Source organism: Lonchura striata, chromosome 1A (assembly GCF_050655825.1).
Source record: "Lonchura striata isolate lonStrDom1 chromosome 1A, ASM5065582v1, whole genome shotgun sequence".
Classification (NCBI taxonomy): Eukaryota; Metazoa; Chordata; class Aves; order Passeriformes; family Estrildidae; genus Lonchura; species Lonchura striata.
The window spans coordinates 61,642,331-61,666,287 of record NC_140741.1 but is presented as its reverse complement, the minus strand read 5'-3'; the positions used below and the strand labels follow the sequence as shown (position 1 = coordinate 61,666,287).

General features: G+C 53.4%; 2 protein-coding genes across 3 annotated transcripts; one reads left to right on the top strand and one right to left on the bottom strand.

Annotated features, from left to right (window-relative positions):
- Nucleotides 1-3,400: 3,400 nt before the first annotated feature.
- CSDC2 (cold shock domain containing C2) lies at nt 3,401-11,898 on the top strand. Of its 2 annotated transcripts, none has more exons than XM_021552769.3 (4): nt 3,401-3,766; nt 9,132-9,397; nt 9,644-9,766; nt 10,027-11,898. In XM_021552769.3, exons 1-4 carry the CDS (start codon nt 3,563-3,565, stop codon nt 10,187-10,189), a joined length of 756 nt encoding a protein of 251 aa, XP_021408444.3. In that variant the 5' UTR covers nt 3,401-3,562; the 3' UTR covers nt 10,190-11,898. The 2 variants fall into 2 exon arrangements, with proteins under 2 accessions (XP_021408444.3, XP_077639749.1); XM_077783623.2 differs by having other exon boundaries at nt 3,571-3,766; nt 9,115-9,397.
- A 295-nt stretch (nt 11,899-12,193) lies between these two features.
- Nucleotides 12,194-23,433, bottom strand: PMM1 (phosphomannomutase 1). The gene is made up of 8 exons (XM_021552768.4): nt 23,275-23,433; nt 23,062-23,179; nt 22,124-22,200; nt 21,865-21,956; nt 19,590-19,689; nt 18,727-18,802; nt 15,914-16,029; nt 12,194-15,172 (listed from the first exon to the last, which is right to left on the bottom strand). Exons 1-8 carry the CDS (start codon nt 23,341-23,343, stop codon nt 15,050-15,052), a joined length of 771 nt encoding a protein of 256 aa, XP_021408443.1. The 5' UTR covers nt 23,344-23,433; the 3' UTR covers nt 12,194-15,049.
- Between the last annotated feature and the right edge of the window lie 524 nt (nt 23,434-23,957).

Below are 23,957 nucleotides of genomic sequence, written 5' to 3'. Positions count from 1 at the left end.
CCTTGCTGTTCTGTCCTGGCCTCATGTAGGTCTGGCAATGCAAGGTTTGACCTTTACCTAGTGCAGCTTTTGCAGGTGTCTATAGCTACTTCACTCAGAAGAGGAAATTGTTCTCAACCCTGTCCTGACAGCAGGGGAAGAAATAGCTTTGGTATCAGACAAAGAGAATTTAGGCACTGCTGGTTTTGGCAAGGTGATCACTCTGGATGCTTGTATATAAGAACTGTAGGGTTAAGTAGGGGCATGAGCTCAGGGAATAGTAGACTGAAATACCTGGGGGAGCATGGGAGATGGAGAGAAGTGGATTTAGACAGAGTCGTATCATGCTTCCATTTCTAGCGCATTCTTGAGCTAATATTTTCCATGCTTCCAATAACCATGCCCCACTGGGGGCTCTTGGGTGCCCAATACAAAGCAGTCACATCTCCCTTCAGCCTTATCCACAGCCCCCAAAAAACAACTGTGTGAGCAGCAGGTCTGCAAGGCTTTGCTTCATACTGTCTTGGGTCCCGTTGGTGAGGTCTTTCGTATGCTATGAAGTGCTGACACCAAGCAAGATGTGCAGGATCTCTCTCCTATATCAGTTCTGTGATTGCCAACAAGGGCTGAATGCTGTGGGCCACTACTCAGTAAGGACAATAACATTCTTCTTCTCTGTGCAGCTGTGTGTTTTGCTGAAACTTGCAGGTACTTTGATTTCATGCTGGGGAAACTGAATTGTGTGCAGAGAAGGCTGGTGATGGCAGTGTCAGATAAGCTTCACTGCCTCCGCTACCAGGCTACAATCACCCCAAAACCAAGTCTGGATTTCAGTGTTTCAGCCTCCACCAGGAACATCCCAGGCTGTGGGAAATGATTTCCAGTCTCACTTTCTTCAGGTAGCCCCTCCCCAATCCCAAGTAGTGCATGCCTGGGCTGCCTATGCATGACAGATGTTGCTCTGTTCCCACCTAGGTTTTCTCCTTGGAGGATTTCCATATTTCACAAGTGCTGTCTTCAATGTAGAAATATAAACAAAAGCCAAATTATGCTCTGTAAAATATGGGTGTTGCCTCAGCTAATGGTAGTGCTCAGAGTTATACTATATTTATAGCTGCTGCTGAAGTGTCTTGCTGCTGGAGATGATGTGAACAGCTTTGTTTTGCTGACTTGTCTCCTCCCAGTACTACTGACGTGGTGAATACCCAGAAATCCACAGAGCCTGTACATACCTGTTTATGCACAGCCATAAAGTCTCTCGACTCTCTTTCAGCAGTATTGGGGCTTTTCCAGTATTTCAGAGCATGGTTCTCAGTTGCTGGGTTGTGGGGGTTTTTTTTTGGTGTTTTTTTTTTTTTAAGCTTTAGCTGCTGGAATCCAGGAGTTGAAGAGTTTTTCTGTCCCTCAGAGAAAATACCAGACATTTCTCATTCTCTTCATTGTACAGAAAACCTGGAAAATAATATTTGAAGTTACCTGGAGGGTTGGAACCTTTGAGGAGAATGAAAGAAGCCCCCAAATTACTTGGTTTAAGATCTCCTCTGTCCCCATATGCCCATGGCTCTTGGAGAAAACTGTCTCAGGGATGGTAGGGGAGGTGAGTGGTAATTTGCATCTCAACAGTTCTAGGCCTCCTTTGATTGACTCCAAAGGAATTATGTATCTTCTCACATAAAAAGTTCTCCTCACTCCTGCCTTTGCTTCCATCTCTGCAGGCATCTCTGGCACCCCCACTCCCACTCTCTGTTTGATCAAAGCTTCCCCTCTTCTCCTTTTATCATTTTTAAATCATGCCTGCTTTAGACTCCCTGCCTCCTCTGCTGCAGCACATGCCCAGTGTCACCTTCCAGCCAAATGTACTTCAAGCTCCTGTGCATTTTCCATCAGCAGCCTTTATGTGGGAGAGCCAAAGTTGTACCTCCAGAAAGGAGAAGCCATCTCAGGAGAAACTCAGAGGGGAGACTGAGAGCTGGCTGGGGCCTCCTCCCCTTGTTTTGCAAAAGTTCTGAAGAGAAGAATGGAGAGATAAGACTTGTGGTATCTGTAGGGCATGAATGTGGCTCCTGTTCTGTCCTGGAAAACTACTTGAAAAGCCACAACAGAGTGTGATGGACAATGGCAGAACCCACTGGCACTTGGAGTTTCAGTGCTTTTTGGTGTCCTTGCCATGGGTTGTTCTCTTCTGCCCATGGAGTTTTTTTCTGCATTATAATTTATTGACAGGAGAGAGACAAGTGCTTTGTGATCTCATCACTCTGTCAAAGCCCTTGGGACAGCCCCATATCAACACTCAGGACTGGCATGGATGGATGGATGGATGGATGGGTGGATGGATGGATGGATGGAGGGATGGATGGAGGGATGGAGGGATGGACGGATGCATGGATATAACCAGGTGGAGCAGTTGTAACCCTCTCTCCTGACTCTCTGCCATGCCTCATGGTTCCCACACAACTTGTGCACCACCCTGCAGCCCTGAGGGTTGTTTCTGGAACAGGTCTATTTGGCATCACCATATTCAGCTACTTAGAATGTATCAAGGAAAGAGTTTAAGGAAACAAAAGCAACCTGCAGCCACCCCATGTCACAGGATGCCCATGACAGCTCCCTGCAGCACTGACACTGCACCATGGTTGTTCGGGGTTGTTGTGAATTTTATTCCAGGATTACAGGGATTTGCTTGGTAAAGTGCTGATATTGACTACCTTTCTTCTCCAAAATGAGGCTGATATCATCTAAATCCCCCTTGAGTTATGCCTACCCAGTCTGTTCTTACCAGCCTCCAGTGATGGAGACCCTGATGCTTGGCTGGGCAATCTACTTGAGTAATTAACTGTCTGTTCTGTGAGAAAGTGTTTCCTAATGTCTAACATCAATCTTACTCTTTGTAATTTAAACCCCATTACTCCTCTCCCTATTCCCCAATGGAATCAGCAAACGATTCTGCCCTCATCCGACTGCCCTACACCCCGACTGAGAAAGTCTCAGGCCAATTTAGAGCATGGCCTCTGCCCGCAGAGGTGGCTCCCCTGAGCACAGTCACACAAGCACAGGGGAAAACAGAAAGAAAAGATCTTCTGGCACAGTGCACTGACAGAAATGAGACCCTTAGAAAGCACACGGGTTTGTGATGGCTGGCTGTGAGCCCCGAGGGAATGGGGCAGTAAGATGGGTTTGCGGCATGTGCCTCCTGTTCTCTCCTACTGCACCGGTGGTGACTGTAGTACCCTGGGGTGCTTGGGCAGGCGGGAAGAGCCGGCTGCAGGCACCAGTGAGACTTGGGGTGACAGGGGAGAGGTTTCACCCCTTGTGAGGGACCCTGTCTGCATCCCTGCCTGCAGTGCACCCCACCCTGCTGTCCCTGCAGCCTGTGGGGCTGCCCCACTGCGTCCGGCTGTGCCACCGATGTGCGTCACTTTGCGCAACCGGAGCGATGCAGCTCCCCGGGGCCGACCCTCGTCACCTCCGGCCCCCCATACAGACTTTCTGCTTTAAGCCTAGCTAGCTCCGAAATGACCAGGCTGATCCCTCCCACCTGCCCGCTCCCCCTGGCCCGGCCCTGACGTCAGGGGAAGGCGTGCGGATGCGTGTGTGTTCGAGGCGCACATCATCCACACATCAGATAGCGCAGATCCATCAGCCGGCAGGAGCCAGCCGACAAAGCCCCCCGGAGCCGGGCTGCAGGCGAGACCGCGGCCCCTCGCAAGGCAGCGGAGGAGCGTCGGGCCCCTCCGAGCACCGATGCTCTGCAGAGCGCAGCTCCAGGGAGCCCGTCGCTGCTAAGGAGGTGAGTAAGGGGAGGCACAATGGCCATGCAACGCGCCAGGGCTATTGTAGCTGGAGATTAAACTTCACGGTCCACGTTTTTCCTTGAAACCTGCTTTTTCCTTTTGACAGTGGAGAGGTGCGAGGATGAAGCGTGACTTCCCTCCGGTTTGGTTATTCTCCACCAGCCTCAGGAACAATAACTCCCCTGGGGGTGGCGGCGGCAATGTTGCACGTCTGCTTTGGCTTGGGGGCAAATAATCCAGGTCTTTGCCACGGAGGGCTGAGCTCAGCTGGGATCCAGCTCTCGGATGCCGGGTGAGCGGGAGGCAATTTGTGAAAAATCTGACTTATTAAAGTGGGCTGATAGTGACAGGGGCTGAAATTGGGATTTCTTTGGACTGGATGCACTATTCCTGCCGATGGCAAGTTAGATCCACAAAGGAGGAAGGAAGGACACAGACGAAGATGTCTGTGCCATGTCTTTGAAAGATGCTATGCTAATTAAAAAAATAAAAACCATCACAAGAAAGTAAACAAATCTCACAAATTTTTTATTTGGGAATGATGATTATGCATACATGCTTAAAAGGTAAAATAAGCCTCCATGATGGTTTCTCCATTTGCTTCTCCTTTGCAGTTGTCAGCCTGCTTGCTTTCCCTCATGGCCTCTCTGAGAACTGGGCAGCCCAGCACTGACTAAGGGAGCTTTTTATAATCAATCCATAAAGGTGACATTCATATTTTAGCGCTAAGCAGGCTGTATCGTAGGCGAGACTATCTCAGCAAAAATCTCTGGAGTTGGGAGTGTGATTGGCTTAGCTGGGGAGGGGATGCTGTCAGTGTGCATTGCCCAAAAACCGCCTAGTTTTATTTTTCCTATAGTAATTTGTCTCATCAAAGGGATTTGTAATAGGCAGGGTAGGTGAGAAAATTGCTTTGCTTGATATTTAACTCTTGACATGATCTGGTGACCAAAACCGGGAGAGGGGGGGAGCTGGGAGGCTTTCATTAGCATCAGACAGAGACAGCATTTATAAAAATCTGCCAGACACCAAGGCTGTGAGCCTTCTCTGAGGAAGGAAGGATGGAGAAACATAACCCAGCCAGCGTTGCACTGGCCCTGCTCGCAGAAACCCCTTCCTGGAGCCATCGTGGTTTCCCAGCTGGTTCCTGCCCTTTATGGCAGCCCCCCTGGGATCTCTGATGGCCAACGTGTTGTTGTTGGGTCCCTCGGCAGGTGAATGTGCCCAGCAGCCGAAAAATTGGATTTTTCGTTTTGCATTGATCTCTGGGGACACGGTCATGCGTCTGGAGGGGTGTAGCTCTTCTCTGTTTCAGCCTGTGTCTAGACAAGCTAAGTCTGGGGGGGCATCAGCCTCCCCGAGAATGGCAGCGGGCCAGAGCATTGCTTTCTGTGCTCCACGGGGTGAGGAGATGGCTGCTGGCAGCTGGCTGTGGAGGTGGGGTGTCTTTTTGACATACAGAGATCTTTTTTTTCTAATGGGGCAGGTTTACTGGGATAGTAAGCCTGACTCCCGAACTGAGGCCACGGGCATTCACAAGGGATGGAGAAAACGTGATGGAGAGTGGCGTGGGAGAGCCCGTGCAGGAGATTGCTGCAAAAGGCAGCAGAGGGAGAATAGCCCCCAGCTCCTTGGCTGGGGCGGGGGGAGCAGTGGCACTCGGGAGAGCCGAGTGTGGTGGCAGGCAGCTTCCGAGCTGGGGATTTACAAAGAGAAGCGGCGCCGTGAAAGAGAACTACCCACAAAGGCTACGGTCTGGCCAGCCGAAGGGTCACGTCCAGAGCCGGAGCGTGAGGGCCGCCAGCAAAGCGGCCACCCATCCGCCAGTCCATGCTGGGCATCCCGGGGGCTCCAGCGGATGGGAAGGAGCACAAAGGAGCGCCGCACAGGAGGGCCGGCTCAGCGAGGGCGATTAAGCTAATTAAATATGTATTTCCCCGCCCGGGCGAGGGAGCGTGAGGGTTTTTTTTTCACTGCCACTAATGAATGGGGAGTGGCAGACAGAGGCTGCTGCCTCTTCAAAAGGCTCTTTTCCCCCCTTCTAGGGGGCCTTGAAAGGCTGTTTAGTTAAACAAGGTCACAGCCAGCACCCAAGTCAATGTGTTTGGCTTTAAAGAAGGGGAGAGAGACAGTGATTTTATTTGATAAACCGCAGACCTTTCAGTCGCTGCTGATGAATGGGGTACTTGGATCTCGAGATAAAAGCTGATGTGTCTACTGCCTGTCTGCCTTAATTGGCCTGGGTTTCCTGCCTCCGCTTGCGAGGGCTCCTGACTGTCAGCTCTGCTTGTTCAGGAGCCTGTCCTCCAAAAAATATAAAAGCAAAGCTGGCTTCTGCTACCAAAGAAGCACCTGTCACCAGAGGGCTCTGGGGTTTGGCTTTGAGATTTTTTTGGGGGAGGGAGAGAAGGTGGACAGGGAAGGAGGTGTTTTTTATAAAGAGCATCCTTTCAGGAAGCCCTGGGCTTGCAGCCACTTGCCTCCTTGGCTTGGAGGACTGTCACCCCGGGAGACCCTCGGAGCAAAGCCACCAAGAGGAGACAGGGAGGAGCAAGGTGGAGGTCCAGCAGTGGCAGTGGAGGGTTACTCTGGAAAGGCTTCCCATGCCCCGCGGCAGAGCCGAGATGCTGCAGTCTCTCCACTTGCTTCCTCAAGTGACCCGGATTTCGTCCCTGCACTGTATACGTGCGTGGGGTGGACATAGTGTCGTGGGGTGGTGTCAGCCAAGCTGGGAGAGACCTGAGGTGGGGAGAAGAGATGCTCTCATGCTCAGAAGAGATTACTGTGACCACAGGAGATTGAGGAGAGGGTGAAAATGCCTCTTGTGCTGAGGTACTCCCTCCTTATCCCCTGCTGGGGCTGCATTGTAGAGAAATGTTTGGGGAGAGGGTGCTGGGGTGGAAAGCAGGGAGGGAAGGAGGACAGCAGAGGTTTTCCCTAATCTTTGTCTGGGCTGGGAGGGGAGGAGACACTGGTGAAGATATGCCTGTGTCCCCACTCTTCTTTCAGCCTGCTTTTGCCCTGAGTTTAATTTCCTCAGTCCCTTTGTTTGCAGCAGGGATTTAAATGAAGTGGGAGGTAGGATGCAGCCCTGGAGTCCTCCATGTGCCAAAGCTCCTATGCAATCTCAGCTTCACCAGCACTGCCAAAGCCAAGAATTCAGCTGCTGGCACCAAGGCTGACTGACAAATCTGGGATTCTTGGTCCAGGTACTGAAGAGGGGCTGAGTGCTGCTGAGCGAGATGGCCTCGGCCTGGCTCCAGGACAGAGATCTCTGCTCCAGGCCCTTCTCCAAGCAGGAGATAGAGCAGGCAGCTCCATGACATGTCCAGGCAGTGCATCCACTAAGGATGGGGATCCTACAGCCTTGCTGTACCCTGTCCCATTGTTTATCCCAGTGAGCTGCCACCCTACACTAGTGCTCCCCTCCAACATCCCCACGGGCCATCCAGAGTGCCTGTGGGGGATTGCACCTCGCTTGTTCTCCCACAAGGAGCAAGCTCAGCTCCTGGGGGCAAACAGCAGCCCAGGAGGGCATCTCTGCTGCTCCCTCAGCTCTCAGGAACAGACTGTCTGCCTCCCCAGCAGTGTCCAGCCTGCTCCCATTCTTCACCACTACTCACCCCCCAAAACAGGGAGCCTTCCAGGGCACCTGGGCCTTGGCTGGTCCCACAGGTGAACCTGGGGCAAACCCATTCTTGGTTGCCACTTCACCAGTGCACACTGTTTTGTCCCTGCAAGCTCCCCCTCCTGTGCACTCCCTTATTTTAATTTTGCCTCTGGGAAACTTCCATTTTTCCAGCCCTCTGTGGATGCCAACCAACTCCTTCAGCATACTAATAGTTTGCTCCAAGCATCCTTATTCAGGTTAAAACCCTCCATTGTCCCTAAACTGGTGGGGGGATGGAAAGGCCTCCTCTGCCAGAGAAAGCCGCACAGAGGAGGTGCACCATTTTCATAGTGACAGCCTCAGGTGGAAGTGGGTGAGGGGAACAGGAATTGCCTAGTCCCTCCTTGGCACTTCAGCTGCTCTAGAAATCTTTTCTCGTGTCCTTGATGCCTGCTAATTTCAGAGTGGAGGTGACCCCCTTTTGCGCTTCCCCCCAGGGCCTTCATGTCTCAAAAGGCCACAGTGAATCAGAAAAGAAATCAAATAATTCTCTATGTTTCCCGGTGTATGCAGGTGTTGTCCCAAAAGATGCTGCATGCCCCAGTGGGGTGGAAAAGGGCTAATGGGGTTGCTGGGGAAGGGGATGGAATACATGGGATATTGGGCTTCTCAGCTCCAGGCAATGGAAACTCCTGAGCCTGAGGAGCAATGGAAGTGGGTGAGCTCCCACCCAGTGCACCCAAAGAGAGGTGCCCTCAAGCAACCCCTGGTGTGGGGCACCCTGGGACAGAGGCACAGTGTCAGATGCAGCAACTGATTGGAATAAAAATCAACAGAGCAAGGACTTTCTGAGCAAGTGGCAGCAGTGCTGATCACACATCAGAGCATCTGGGAGACTTAAAAATGCACAGCGCCTCCAATTTCATGCTGGGGTGCTTTGTCAAGGACAAGAGTGTCCACAATTGTGATTGCTCCATCTGCAGGGTTCCTGTGCCTTAGGGCTTTAACTCCTTGAGAATGGCAGGATGCCTTCAGAAACTGGAGCCTGATGATGGCAGCAGCAGGAGGTTGTGCTTCTGTGGTGGCTGGACTGAGGTGCCTGAGGTGCATGAGGGTTGCTGGCAGCCTCACCACAGTCTCCTGGTGTTCCTTCTTTCTGTGGGAATGTGCCTGGAGGGACAGCAGCTGCTGGCTGGGGTTGGGGTTGTATCCTAAATCCAGCGGGGCTGAAGCAACCTCCTGTGCTGAGAAGACCTCAGACCCCTGACCTTGATGTACTGACCCGTTGTCTCAGCCTTTTTGCTTCACTTTTTAAATCAGAAATCTCAGGATGGGGGAAGTTCTCAGGGTCTGGGACTGGAGGCCCAGGCATGCTGGCACTGCATGGGCATCCTTCCCAAAATGGTCCCTGCCTGTGGCAACCCATGCTCCACTGCTTCTTTTTCCAGGGTGTGCTTTTTAGTGACTTCATCTCTAATATGTGAGATTATCCTGGCAATTGAAAGTTTGAACAAACCAGGTTTTTCTCTTGGGATTGATTTTCTGGAACATCCCAGGTGACTCCAAGCTGGGAAAGGCTTCCTGGGGCAATTCCCAGTGCTGGAGGTTGGTGTCCAACGCTGAAGGCTGGCAGCATGTGGGAGCTCCCTGTGCCCACAAATGGTTGGGAGCCAAGGGACAATTCCTGGCAGTAAATTGTGCCAAAAGCCTCACAGAAGGTCCTGTAACCCCCAGCCCCTTTTGCTCCCCAGGTCACCAGCAGTAGGCCCACACGCCTGGGCATCCTTTCTCCAGCTGCTCACCCATCCGATCCCAAAATGGAGGAGCCCACCGACCCCACCATGTCATCGGACCCCAGCGCCCCGCCAGCAGTGCCACCCCTGCACTCCCCCAAGTCGCCAGTGTGGCCCACCTTCCCCTTCCAGCGGGAGGGCAGCCGCATCTGGGAGCGGGGCAACCTCCTGCTACGGGACCTGCCCAGCCCCCTCCCCACCAAGAGGACCAGGACCTACTCGGCGTAAGTACCTGGTGGGTTTGGGAATGTCCAGTTGAGCCGTGGTCACCTGCAGTGCCTGCAGAACCCTTTGCACCTGGTGCATTTTGCCACCGCGGTGCCCAGCATCTCTGCACACCCCTGCCCAGAGTGCTGTGGGTGGGTGCCATGCATTCGGCCTGGAACTGCCATGGTCGTAGCAAAAATCTCTCCCTGTGCCTCTGCCTGGGCAAGTGCCACCAGTGAAAAGTCTTCTCTTTCCTCCTGTAGGACAGCGCGTGCCTCTGCTGGCCCCATCTTCAAGGGCGTCTGCAAGCAGTTCTCTCGCTCCCAGGGCCACGGGTTTATCACCCCAGAGAATGGCACTGAGGACATTTTCGTGCATGTGTCTGAGTAAGTTCCAGGGCTGTGCAGTGCTGGAAAACTCCAGGGAAGCCATGCCATCAGCATGGAGCTGGAGACTTTTGGGCTGGGGTCTCCATGGGGTGGACACGGGTCTCTGCTTGTCCTGTACCCTCCATCATCATTGGGCTTTCTTTTCCAAGGCACAATTGGTGGGTCAGGTACCCTCCTTCATTCTGGGGGGTCCGGGGCAGGGGTCCATCTCTTGGCTGCAGCAGCAGCACCACCACCTCTCCTTTCCTCTCCTGCAGCATCGAGGGAGAGTATGTCCCAGTGGAGGGGGATGAGGTGACATACAAGGTCTGCCCCATTCCTCCCAAGAACCAGAAGTTCCAGGCAGTGGAGGTGGTCCTCACCAACCTGGCGCCCCACACGAAGCATGAGACATGGTCTGGCCAGATCATCGGCTCCTAGGCACCCAGCGAGGCCGCCAGCCACTCAGCCCCATGGAGCAAGCCTGCCCAGCCGCTCACAAGGGGTGTGGGGGGAGCCGAGGCGGCGGCGGGGCCGGGGCTGCCCCCAAACATGCAGGCGTTTGCGTTCAGTGTCTTTTATAAGGTTACGGTTTCCTTTGTCTGTGTGTGTTTGTAAGTGTCTGTCGAGGGGGACAGGGGAAGCAGATTCCTCCTTGAGTGTCCCCCAGCTCCAGGGGCAGCACCGAGCCCCGTGTTCCATTCCCTGCTCTGGAGGCCATGGGGAATAGAGAAACCAGTCCTATGCCCCAGCCCTCCAGCTCTACTGGGCTGAAGCAGGTGCTGAGAGAACGAGCGGGTGGCTCAGCTCACCCTCCTGAACTCCACTCTGGCAAGATGGGCACCCCACTCAGTCCACAGTGGGACAGCAGCAGTGGGACATGCTCTGGTGCAGGGACAAAACAGGGTGGTGTGGGGTGGCATATCACTGTGCGGGGTCTGGGTGGCTGAGACCCATCCCCATTGCTGGCAGCTCACAGCACCCACCTGAGCCACATCCCTCCATCACAAGATCTCAGGTCAGCAGTGCCACAGGGAGATGACTGGTTTACAGAAAGAAAAAATTTGGTTTTAAGAGGCAGACAGGTGCTGGCAGGTCACCCGGGGCACTTGGTGCTGTGCCTGAGGGGCTGCACCTGGGCATGGGGCATGGGGCACTTGGCACCTCTGTGCTCCCTGCTGCTGCTGGGCAGTAATGCACTTTTCTTGGCTCAGTGCTGACATGGTTTTGGGGAGGCAGACATTTTCTCCTCCTTCCCTTGCCCCCCGGCCCCCTGGGGACCCCCTTCCCATGCGTGTGCGTGCGTGAGAGTGTGTGTGTGTGTGTGTGTGTGTGTACATGTCTGTAGCTTGCTTGGGGTGGTGAGGGGCTGAGGGGTCTAAGCAGCCTCAGTCATGGGGCAAGCACAGCCACCTCCTCCCCAGCCCCTCAGTGTAGGCAGGGTCTTGTATACAAAGCACAAACTTTGGTTTTTTTGTCTTTTTTTGCCATACCCTGGCCAGGTGGGTTCCCACAGCCCCAGGGAGTGACAGGGAAGAGGGCACTGGGACAGGGACAACGTGCACTGGGCTGCTCTTGAGCTCACCCCAGGGAAACAGTGCTCATGCTCCAGGAATTACCAGCATCTTAAGGCATTCAAAGCAGGGTTGGGGACAGTAGGGTGCCACCAAGTCCCCCTGAGCGGGGCAGAAGGGGACAGGCAGCAGCAGGAGCTGCTGGCACTGCTGATGCTCAGCATGGATGGAGAGGGGTGTTTGCCACCTTTTTTGCTGCCTCTGCTGGCGACAGGGCTAAGTGGGGAAAGGAGCAGAGCAAAGCTGGTGCCATGCAGGACAGCTGGGCTCTGTGGATTTGCGAGGACCATCCATGCTGCTGTGGATTACCCCAGGACCCTCTAGCCCATCTCACTGCCAACCCAAAACCTGGTTCTCCCAGAGGCTGTGGCAACTCTGGCTCAGGCTCCAGGCATCCCCAGGACATGCAGTCAGTTTGGCCAAGGCAAACTGCCCGATTTTTTTTTTTTTTTTAAAATAAACTAAAACCCTAGACTCGTTGGTGTTTTTACAACTCTGGTGTGGTTCCCGCCTGTCTGACCATGTGTCAACCTTTGTAACATTGGCAATAAACCATTAAAAGTGACTTTCCCATGAGGCCTGCCCGTCCCGGCTCTTTGTCCTGTGTGCATGTGTCACAGTGACTCTCTCAGATAAAGTACCTGGAGCATCCAGGAATTTATCCAGACATCAGAAAGGACTCACCCACAGTATGTCCCGGAGGGGGCTGGAGATGCTCCACACTGTGGGCCTGGGACAGGAAGCTCTTGCTCACTCCGAGGGGTGACCAGGAGTGGGGCTGGCCCCCCATTGCTGTGGGGACTTTGAAGTGTGTCTTGCATGTTGCCATTCCCACAGCACAGCCTAGCACAAAGCACACACTGCCTCCAGGTGCTGAGTGTTGTGGCTTTAATAGGATTGATTTTAATTTTTAAATATACATATCTATGTATTTAAATATATTTCTCATATAACAGTTGTCATCAGCCAGACAGGAGCTGCCCATCTCACACAGATATGGATCCATACACCAAGACAGTCCCAGGCGTGGGGCCTGCCACGTCTGCTTGCTCACATCCCTGGGAGAAACCCCCACTTACGCTGTGGGCACACACCATGAGAGGAGCATCATAGCAAAGGGGTCTCAGGGACAGGCAGGAAATGCCTTTCACTTCAAAGGTGCAAGTCACCTCATCCCTCAAGGCCACCAGTGCCCTACACCTTCAGGGCCAGACCCTGCTCTTCACTCATCATCAAGCTCACTAGAGGTCCTGCTGGCTATGAATAGACTCACAGGAAAAATAAACTTCCTAAGACTCACACATAACCCGATCCACAGTGAAACAGACACAAAACACAATTCCTCCATGAAGGTTGCAGTGGAGGGCCAAAAAACGTGACCTTTGAAAAGGGTATCCTGCATAGAAGCTTCTCCAACAGGTCCTCTTCTCCCACACAAAAATCTTCCCTGGGTAGAAAGAGGAATTCATGGATTTGCTGAGGATTTCTGGACGCTGGGCAGACTGCTGTGCTCATGCAAATGTGCTGCATCAGAGATCTGATGTGTTGTAGTAAGGAGGTGCAGTCAGGTGAAGGAAACAGCACTTCACCAGCACTGGTCATGCAGTATCCCTGCTCCTGTGGCCAGGCAGCAGTGCCAAGGGCCACCAGGGACTCTGCCCATGGCAATGTGGGAGCCGTGCCCTGGGTCTAAAAGCACCAGTGTCTCTCGCCTGAGGAGAATGGTGGTGCCTTGCCCAGGTGGCAGTAGCCAGCTGAGAAACTCCTCTCTGCAGTCCAGCTGCCAGTGGAAAATGGAGAGCAACGATGAAGAAACTAGGAACAGGGGAGAGAAAACAGGACCAAGAGATGGGGCAGTGCCATAACCAGCAGGGATGGGGTAAGAAAGGTTCCTGGGATGAGCAACAGGGGCCTTCCCTGAGGGAGGGTTTGCAGAAACCTCCAACATTCTCCCAAGTCCACAAACACCAGATCTGTGTACCGTGGGGAGCTACAAGCAGACCATCTCCATGGACGGGATCCCTGAGCTCCTTTTGAGCACCAAGTTGTAACAAGTGTCACCATTGTGGCCACACACCACAATGCAACTGCTGGGAATAAAAGGACAATGTGAGGGAGAAGGTCAAAGGCTGAAGGAAAGATGTGGGTTGCAAACCTACAGAGATCCAGGGAGAGGAACAGGACATATGACAATTGCACTGGACATCCTGTCTCCTAAAGGTGAGCTTGTAAACTGGGTGTGTGGGATGAGATGGGGGGAAGACCAAGCTTGGAGGGCACTGCTGAGCAGGTAACTCCAGTAGCTCTATGAACCAGGTGTTTCAGGTCAACCGGTGTTGACCCCTGCTTAAAATGCCTCTGGCAGCAGGATGGAAAGCTGAGCACTGGGGAGGGAAGGGGACTTGGTCTGTTATGAATGCCATGGGTAAGGTTTTATAAGGACACATTTCTCTTATGAGGACTGTGGGACCTGGGCCTGTTAAGTCCAGAGGAGAGAAGACTGCAAGAGGATCTCATTAATAAATATAAACATCTGAAAGGCAGATGCCAAGAGGATGGTGCCAGATTCTCTTTGATGGTGCCCACCGACAGGATGATGAGCAATGGCCATAAACTAAAACACAAGGCTCCACTTCAACATGAGGTAGAGCTTCTTTACATTGAGGGTGGCAGAGCACTGGAACAGGCTGCCTGGGGAGACTGAGGAGTCTCCCTTTCTGAAGACATTCAAAACCCACCTGGACACATTCCTGTCACCTGCTCAAGGTGATCCTGCTTTGGCAGGAGGGTTGGACTTGATGATTTCCAGAGGACCCTTGCAACCCTAACAATTCTGTGATTCTGTGATGCCCAGTGGATACATTAGTGGGAAGACCACTGGAAATCCTTCTACCCCAAACTGTTCCATATCATGAAGTGCCAGGATTCTCCAGCTGTGCCATGCAAGGTCTGACTTGAAAATAGGGAATAATATAGAAAATAAACCCTAGGTGTTTGTTGTAAGCTAAAGAGAAGAACTGGTTTCTTTATGCACCCGAGCAAAGCTCAGAGCAGCAGCCCAGCCATGTTAAAGCTATCGTTCCCAGGTCATCTGCAGGGAGGGACTGGCACACTATGGCACTGATGGGAAGGACACAGGGACCTCTCCATTAGGAAGAACAACAGTGCAACAAGCTGGGATCTCAGCTACTCCATCCGACCACAGGCTTGGAGCAAACAGCCTTCCTGGCCTCCTGCCTCAGAGCAGTTCTGGTGAATGCCTTGAGCCCCAGCAGCCCCAGCCTCTCTGGCCAAGGTGCAAGGGGGAGAAGAACGTGAGCCACATGTTCCCTCATGCACAAGTGTTACGAGAAAGTGCATGGAAAAGGAGAGAAGAGGAGAGGAGAGGGAGTGCAGGACGGAAACACACTCGCTCTTTGCCTCTTTCAAATGCTTTCTGACCACAAAAGCATCTGCATTACTGCCCACCACAGCTGAAGTGTCAAGAGAGAAGTTTCTCTGGAGGCGAGTAGGGTCTGGTGATCCCCAGCCATACACGGGGAGCACTGAGGGCCTGCTCAGCCAAGGCCCCCTCCTGCCACCTACCACACTCACATGTTACATCCTGACCAGCTCTGTCAAGTGTTTTTTTGATCTATCCTGAGCAGATTCCTCAAATGAAGGTGCTTTTCCATTCTCCGGTGCAGGGAGAGAGTGGGACTGGGGCAGGGCTGCAGGGACCGGGCAGTCAGCACTCATTTGCTCGTTCTGGAAAGAAAATTTCGCGGCATCGCTGGACTGTGTCCTGGGGGGACTGGACACTGTGTCCTACAGTGCGTGGATCATCATAGATTTCATAATCGTTCCCTCCCTGCAGGGGAATAGAAAATAGCGACAGCATTAGCAGAACAACCTCATCCATGAATCCACATTTTGCTCTGTTCCATGGGAAGCTGGGCTGGGAGCCAGAGGCTGGGCAGGCAGGGCTTTGCTGGCCCATGGGGGCAGAAGAGGCTGGGCTGGGAGCTCTGCTTCCTCCCTCTTGTCTCCCTTTTCAGTGCCAGGGGAGGAGCATAGAAAAGATAGGGAAGGTCCCAGATCGGCAAAGTCCAGAAGCCTGGGTTAACCCCTGCCCTGCCTGTGGAGGGGTTAGTGGAAGGTGGGATGGGCACATCTGGGGAGCAGGGGCTGCCAGAATCTGGCAAGACCTGAGTGGATTACCAAGCTGATCTACAGCAGTAAGGAAGCATCATCCTCCACTGCTCTAAAAGTAAAGGGAAGCTAATCCTGCTGTTGAGGAGTCCTCTCCTAAGTGCTGGGGGCTTGTGTTCAGGGTCATGCAGGCCACAGCAGTGGCTGCTGCCTTCCAGAGGGTGCTGGGGCAAGGGAAGCAATGCTGAAGTGGACCTGCTTCCTAGCATAGTGAATCCAAGGTGATTTCCACACAAGCCAGGAGAACCATCATGAGAGTATTGCAAACCCACAGGACAGGGCAGCATCTTCCCCCTTCACACCACTAAAGGTCTGTGTTGGCACCAGTGGGACCATGGGACCCATGATGGAGCAGCAGGAGAGAAAGCAGCCATGTGTGGGGAGAATGGGGCGTACTCACGGGGGTTGTCTCGTTCCCAAAGAAGTGGATGGTGTCAAATCTCTCATCGTCGAGCACATTGAGGCAGTAGCGCTTGTCCCAGCCCTCTGGGAAGACGTCAAAGCTGATCATGCCACCTGCCAGGAGAAGAGAGGGCATCAGGCAACGTTGCTGGGAGCTGGATGTCTGGGGAGAGCCCCCAACCCAAGGGCAGCCACAAACACCAGCTCTGCCTTGGTGTTCCTCTTGGCACATGGCTAGGATAGTGGCAGAGGCTGTTCCTATGGCATCAGGCTGCAGTGACATCAGCATGGCTGGAGTGACATTAGCACAGCTTCCCTGCAGGCAAGCATGAACCAGAGGGTTCTTCCCACAAAAGGCGTCTTTTGGGGGTAGATTTTGGGTCATGCCTTGCAGATACTACCAGCAGGTTCTGTGTCCCAACAGGGGACAATGACCTTGGAGACGGGCACCGAACTCTCTCCTAGGCTCCTGCTAGACATCACTGGCCCTTCTAAAACTACTCTTCTGGTGCTCCTTAACTGTGCAGGGACTGCAGGAGAGCCTGCATGCTGTCTCTGCACACTGATCAAGGACCTTGCCATGGAGGTACCACCAACCCGCTGACATAATCAGGGCACGACCCTGACCTGTGACCTCTTGACACAGGAGTTTAGTGAGAGTTGCTGACATCTGGAGAGGCATCAAGTCACATGTGACCAACATACAGTGGCAAGGGAGCTTTCCCAGAGAACATGTATATGGGCATGGACACCCACAGCAACCAAGGGTTAACAAACTTCCCAGCCCTTGCTCTTACACCAGGCAGGGCTTACCCCAGCACTTTGCTGCTTTTTGGGGGTGCTTGGAGGCAGCACCTTCTGCATCCTCTCAAGTGCCACACTGTGTCCACAGCTGCAGAGAGACCCTTGTCCCAGCACCAAGACAGGAGACATGCTCTTCCCAAAATAAAGCCTGCAACTTAGGGCATATGTATGCTTAGGTCTCAGTCAGAGCCAGAGGTACAGGGATTAGAGCTAGTATGTGCGACCTCATGCCAGTCAGCTTGTCTTCTCCAGGCAACCTACTGGAATATGCATGAGAAATCCTGGAGTGTCACAATCTCCTTCTTAAATGATAAATCTACCTCTCTAAGGAAGAGAGTGAGTAGACAGATAATCACAGGGTCAGCTCCCGCTGAAGAAGAGGCACTGACACCCCAGGTTGCTCAAACATGCAAGTCCTGATGTCATGCACCTCCCCTTCCCAGCTGTTTGGAGTGTCCCTGTTGGTTTGGGGATCCTGAAGCAAGCCTCCTTGGAGCCTGAGAAGATGGGGATGGAGCCTGTATGTCCACCTTGCAGCTGAGAAACTGGACAGGCACTGTGATAAGGATGGGAGTAAGTGCCCTATGAGCTCCTGCTGCAAGCTATGGAGGCTTGCAGCAGGTCCAGCATCAGATTAGGAGCTAAACTTGGTGACATCCTCTTTTTTTTGCATCCAAAGTCATTTACCTGTAAAAACCACTGTTTTTCACTGCATTCTAGCCCTTGAAACAGAGCTGGGCAGCAGGAAGGGGCTCCTGATGTCAGCTGGAGCAGGTAAGAAATCAAAGGGTACCAAGGTGGTGTGAACCAGCCAGCACTGTTACTCCCCTAGGTAGAGCAGGGACCTAGGGGTCTGCAGGGAGACCTCCCACCACCTCTGGGCCTCTAATCCTCCACAGCCAGAAGGTACATAGAGCCAGCCTGGCAGAAGAGTTAAGTTTCTGCATGCCCTTTTTTTAGATGCCTGACCTGAGATACTCCACATTTTCTTTGTGGAGGAGCAGGGGCCCACAGCTCCCCTTCATGTTTTTATACAACAGGCCTGGGCTCTTTGTGGCAGCTTCCCAAAGCCCGAGGAGAAAGGCCCATTGTCCGGCTCTCACACCCTGTGCCTGGGGGCACACAGCAGCAGGGACCTTGTCTTTCTCTGCTCTGACAAATAGTGCATGCCAGTGCTGTGGGCAGCACAGGATGCCTCTGGCAGGATGCTGAAGGCAAGCGAAGGCTCTGAGAGAAAAGCTCTTGGAGCATCAGAGGGCCTGGGGTGTTAGCCACTGCCTCAGCCTCACCACCCCCTTGCCCTTTGGCTGGGCTGCCACATGGAACCTTCTTATCCCACACCCTTGAAGAGGATCCTCTTCAGCATCACCCCCACAACTTACACACCCTCACATTTTTCTCCCTATCCTGGCCAGACACCCAGGATTGCTCAAGCCCCTCCTTCAGCTCCGTACCTCTGGTAAGCTGGCTGTCAGAACCATCCCAAGAAACAGCCCTACAAAAGCCCATGGCAGGGAGCTGCAATCTCCCTGCTTGTCAGATCTCCTTTCAGGAAGAAAGATGTTTCCCTTGAAGCTAACTGTCCCAAGAAAACCCCAGAGCCAAGACATGCATTAGTTTCCTGTCCTATTCCTAGAGAAGAGCGCATGTGCCTGGGGCTCTGCCGGCTGCTCTGCTGCTGATGTTTGAGCCAGAACAGATCTATTGGGCAGCAGTGGGCTCCACCAGCTGAGATTAAGGCAGGGATAATGTCACAGGATGGAATCCTGTCTGTCTGGCTGATTCCCAGGGAGGGAAGTCTGCAGGATGGCTTGCTCTCTGCGTGGATGCAGACGTCATGGATGCAAATGTGACTCCCCTGTGGCAGCTCTCCAGGACTAAAATCTCCTTCTGCTCTTCCCAGGGTTTCCAGACACTCAGAGGGAACAGTTGGGATTCCTGCTCCCTTTAACAGAATTTTATGGGAAACATGATAAAGGTAAAGCCAAGGAAGCCCTCCCTGCTCACCTCGAGAGAAACGCAGGCCCTTGCCAGCAAATTCCCTCTGCAAGGCTGCCACAAACTTCTCCCGTATCCGCTCTTTCTGTGGAGGATAAGGAGGAAAGGGAAGAAAAGCGGGTTGGAATAATTAGAAGTTGACAATTGCCCAGAAACCACCATAATCTGTCTGCTGGGCAACTCTGCTCCCTCCCCACCTGCACTGGGCCCCAGTGCCATGCCATTTAGCCAGGTTCCACTAGTCCTGCCCAGTGTTCAAAAGGCCACCAGCTCACTCCACTGGGAGAAGCAGATCCCAGATCTTCCTTGGCAATGAAATGCAACTGCTTCAGCTTCCCACAGCCCAGCTCATAACCCAAAGCCTCCAGTTTTGCTTAAAAAGTCTTGCAAAGACCAGCCGGTCCCTCAACCCCAAGAAAGCTTCCCCAGGCAGAAACTGGTATGAGCATGGGCCAAATCCTCTAGAGATCTGCCCAGCAGATCTGCCACGGCCCTCCCAATTTGGAAAGCCCATTAGTTCCAGCTCTGTTTGGGCTGGGGAAGTAGGAGAGAGAACACAGCTGCTGAGCCATCTTTGGATACTGTAAATGAGGAAACACGCTGTTAAATAACTGCCTCATTCCCTGGGGCTCTCCCACAGCACAGGGAATCCTGTTGGCCACCCCCTTTCGTTGGCAATCCCTAATAAAATCAAGTTTCTTCCATTCATCTGTATCTTCCCTTGGGTTTCCAGTCCTGTCTCCCCCTTGTTGCATATGCTTGAAGCGGAACCTCCCTTCTCCTTGGGAAGGTGGGGGAGGACACAAGACCTGAGATCTGGGGTCATGCAAAACCAGCCAAGGGGAGGCTGAGCCCAGGTCTGGCCCTTGTACCTTGTCCAGCTCCGAGAACTCGATTCGCTCCTCTGGGGTGCAGCTCCGACCAATGGGGGAGATGTTCAACATTCCATTGCGAAACTCAATGAAGGTCCCTCTGTGGGTGGGCAAAGGCACAAGGTTACTGGGGCAGGGAGAGAAAAACAACCTTTCCAGGAGAATGGCTGCTTAGTGAGGCTCTGCATGAAAATGCAGGAGGAGAGAAGCCATGCCCACTTCCTGAGTGCTTCACAACAGGCACAGATCAGGCGCCAACAACTGCTTAAGGTCCCAGGGAGCTCAAAGTGTTATAAAAAGAGATGGTGAGAGAAGAGAAATAAACAGTCCTTGTGTGCCCTAAGGATAGGCTGGAAGCAATGAACTTAGGGGAGATGACAGCTAACATTTTCTAATGTGATAACTGCAAGGACAGCTATTGCCTGTCCTGGACCAGCTGCCTGATGAGGCTGTGGCACCTCTACCCCATGAGGCTCTTAAGAAATGCTGTGTGGGCTGGGTGAAACTGGCAGTACCTTGGGGCAGTGGGATGGCCCAGGTCAGTGTAACTCTGGCAGCAGGCTGAGGAGCAATCAGGGCCTCCTCAAGGGACACAAATCAGGGTCTTTGTATCTCCCTCTTGACCCCTGCACCTTTGACTGCAGCTCTTATCTAAGTCTGCACAGACAGGATCCAGTTCCTGCTTGCCACCCTCACCTTGTACTGGGGTCATTTCTCTGCCGCTTCCTCGGTGGGGTGATTGAAAGCACTGAGCTGGCAGAAAACTGCTCCCTTCTTTTGTCTCTAGTAAAAACCCAGCTACTTCTGTTTGCTTATTGAGGGGTCAGACAGCTATACTAGCACTGGTGGGGCAGAAACAACAGGGGATGTCCATCCTCCAGTGTGAAAATAGATTGAAATTCTTGTGCTGGAGAGGGAGATCCCCTACTGTGTCCAGCTGAGGACCCCTGAGCTTATTGTCCCTCCCAGCCCTGCCTGCTCTTTCTCTGTGACAAAATGCTTACCACCCTGAGTCTGGAGGAAAAGCTCTCCCCCTCCTCTCTGGGAGAGAGGAACACAGTGAGGAATATCATGGAATGGACACACAGGCAGCCATGCCTGCAGCATCTCTGCGGCACTGTGGGTTTGGTGGCACACACCCCAGCCCAGCACTCAGGAGATGTGGGTTAAAGCCCTTGCTTTGCTAGAAATCCCGTAAGGCTAAATCCAGAGCAATTGTGAGCTGAAACTCCACCAAGGCTGTTGGGTAACCAGACAGCAATGAGGCAACCAAACAGCCTTGAAGGTTCTGGGTCCCAGCCCGTGCTTTTGGGGGCCTGTTCTACCAGCCGTCCTGTTGCAAGGAGCCACCCTAGCCCCTTTCACTGGTCCTTGTACTGCCACATGGTGACTCATATAAAACAACTAATCCAAATCACAGTTTAGCAACTTCTACCACAGTAATTTCACCTGCTTGTGTTCACTGTACAAACACAGGGGGAAAGCAGAAAAGAAATCAGCCATGGCAAGGGGATGGCAGAGCTGCTGCTCCCAAAAGCCCTGGGTGGATCTTGTGTTTTTGAAACTGTGGTTTGAGGTGAGGTTTGACCCTACAACCCAACTGGTTTAACTGCAGGCTGCCTCTGGAAAGACCCTCCTGCTCCCCACTTCCACCTTCATGCCATCAGTTCTCTCTCTCTTTCTCTGCTGACAGAGCGAGCTGATCCAGTGGAAGACTACCCTCTCTTGTCCTGGTAGTGGCCTGGTCTTCCTTCAGCAGGGGTCTACCAACCTAGCTCACCCTCTGGCTGCTGGATCTCAAGGGGAAGAGCATTGAGTAACACAGGGTAGGGATCAGAGCAGGGCCAGCCAGCAACACTGGGTTAGAAACAGTGTGAAAACGTGTGTTCAGGGGCTGGACTTCCCATCTTAAGAGCCATTGTTTGCACGGCTGGGAATATATACTACCAGTGATGGCTGATGCCCTAACAAGCTGGTACCATTGTCCTAAATGAGATACACACACTGGCTACATCCCAGAGAGGAAAATTCAGGCAGCAAAAGAGCAGGCATTATGCTAAAACACAGTGCAGACTCTTCAGAACAAACACACTCCATTATTTGCCCAAGGTGCCCAGCTCAGGGAGACAGTGATCCTACACAGTGCCTCTGGATGCTAAGATAAAACCTGGAGCAAGACAAGCTCTGTAGATCAGCTCTTTTTAGGAGAGATATGGAGCTTAGCTCCATAGAAATCAGTGTCATGACTTCCACTTGTATACGCTTGAGCTGTTACCGTTTCTTGGGCAGCTTCAGCAGCGCCATGTAGTTGAGACAGAAGTTGATCAGATCCTGCAGCAGCTCCTCCCCCAAGTGGTCCTGAATGGCCTGCAGAAAGAGAAGGACAAGTGACGATTCTTGACTTCCCATGAAGCCCACCTGGAAGAGGTATCAGCTGGGGAGAAGAAGCTGCCCATCTACCTTCGTAGGGCAGGTGCTGCTCGCCGTGGTGCACAGGGCAGGAGAGCCATGGCTGCAAAGGCAGCTGGACTTACCTGTTTGGAGACCAGCTGCCCATTCTTGTATTGCACTGTGCCGTTCTCGGCGAAGACGTAGTCAAACTTATCAATAACTAAGAGGGGAAAAAAAAAAAAAGAGGAAACATTACTACTGCTGGGGAAAAGGGGCAAAAAGGACTGGGATCAGGACTGAGTGAACCATCTTCTTGCTTTCTTAGTACTGTGCTTTCCACAGCTCCTGTGCTCTGCAAAGGGCCATCCTATGCTCATTGCTTTCTGCAAAGTGGATGAGGAGATTATCTTCTGCTCACGGCTGGGGAGATGACGCATGCAGGGGGGAACGACCTGACTGAGGTCACGGGCTGAATCAGTTGCAGGACGAAGATAAAGGCTCACAAATATTTGGCTTTCAACTACATACGTGCTACTCTGCTCTCTGCTGTGCAGCACCCACTGCCAGGCTGCTGGGTTGGTGTCGTTGCTGGTTATCTGACTCCAGCCCCCCCTGCAACCGAGACACGCAGCACTGGCGACACAGCAATCAGCCTCAGCCGGGAATTTCTCGGCCTCCCTCCACTAACGAAGTGGGAGGCAGAGCTTGGAGCCCAGTGGCGCTTGTCATCCATGCCGGAGAAGGAGAACACGGTGGGGGAGGCAGGCGCTGCCCCCTTGCCCTCCCACTCCTTACTCTACCCCGTGCTCCCATTGGAACGTGACGAGGAACCCGCGGGGACCCCACCACGGAGTAGCAAGGAGGCGAAAATTGCCTGCGAGGCGTGAAGCTGTCAGAGCTCTGAGGTAGCTCGCACAAAACTGACGCTGGAGCCGGCAGCATGGATTGGAGCATCCCTGCCTGCCCTCCTAATACGGGGAGAGGGAGCCAAGCAGCAGCACGGCCAGCCACCCCAAGGGCAGCCTTGGGGTTGGATTTAGGGCACAGGTGATCCCCGGGAAACCTCGTCCGCCGCGCTCACCTTCGTCCCCTTCCCCCAGCTGCTCGGCTATCTTGGCATAGTCGGAGCCTCCCACCACGCCGATATGCACCCTCTCCCGCAGCTCCCGCAGGAACGCGTCCACCTCCGGCTCGATTTTCTGGCGGGGAAGCAGCGGGTGAGGCCGCAGCCGGCGGGACGAGCTCCGCCTCGCTGGCCTCGCCCCCCAGAGCCCCGCGCCCCGCGCCTCGCTACCTGCCGGGCCGGCGTCAGGGTCCCGTCCACGTCGAAGAGACAGAGCACCCGGCCCCGCGCCGCCGCCATCCCGGCCGGGCTCTGCGGGCGGGGGGCGGGACCGCGGAGCTGATGGCGGCCGCCCGCCCTCCGGGGCCGCGCGGGCGGGACGTGCCGCGGAGCCGGGCAGCCCTCGTCTGCTTCCCCGCGTCTCCGTGGCCCTTACAAGGATACACAAGGTGCGAGTCTTGAACGGCTTCTTCGCTTCGGCTCTTAAATCGTTTCAGAGCCTGGAGTCTGGGGGAGGGTGCGCGTGTGGAGCGTCTCTTCACATTTGCTGTTATTACTGCAGTACCCCCCGGAACTGAGGGGCTGTGTGTGGGTCTGCCTTGTGCTACCTGGTAAGTCTCTGTCCTAGTGAAGGGGACAGGAGCAGCATGCACTTTCCTATTCAGTACCTTTCCCAGTCATTGCTCTTCCAATGGGATAATGTTAATATTTTCACTGGGGAAACGAAAATACCCTCTGCACAAAGCTAGTAGCTTTTGCTTTGACCTGCTTACCATTTACCCCATTTAGGATTTAATTAGACCATCTGGTCAGACCATATTCATACGGCACAGCATTATGCTGGCCTGATGCAGACAGCCAGCCGCATACCCCTCCTCCTCCCCTCCCCAACCCCTGCACCCATCTCTTACAAT

Coding starts and splice junctions, on each gene's coding strand:
- CSDC2 (XM_021552769.3), top strand. CDS start 3,563: ATGCGTGTGTGTTCGAGGCGCACATCATCCACACATCAGATAGCGCAG. Junction 3,767..9,131: donor AGCCCGTCGCTGCTAAGGAG/GTGAGTAAGGGG, acceptor TTTGCTCCCCAG/GTCACCAGCAGTAGGCCCAC. Junction 9,398..9,643: donor AGGACCAGGACCTACTCGGC/GTAAGTACCTGG, acceptor TTCCTCCTGTAG/GACAGCGCGTGCCTCTGCTG.
- PMM1 (XM_021552768.4), bottom strand. CDS start 23,343: ATGGCGGCGGCGCGGGGCCGGGTGCTCTGTCTCTTCGACGTGGACGGG. Junction 22,201..23,061: donor GCTGGGGGAAGGGGACGAAG/GTGAGCGCGGCG, acceptor TTCCCCTCTTAG/TTATTGATAAGTTTGACTAC. Junction 16,030..18,726: donor GGGCCTGCGTTTCTCTCGAG/GTGAGCAGGGAG, acceptor TTCTCCTGGCAG/GTGGCATGATCAGCTTTGAC.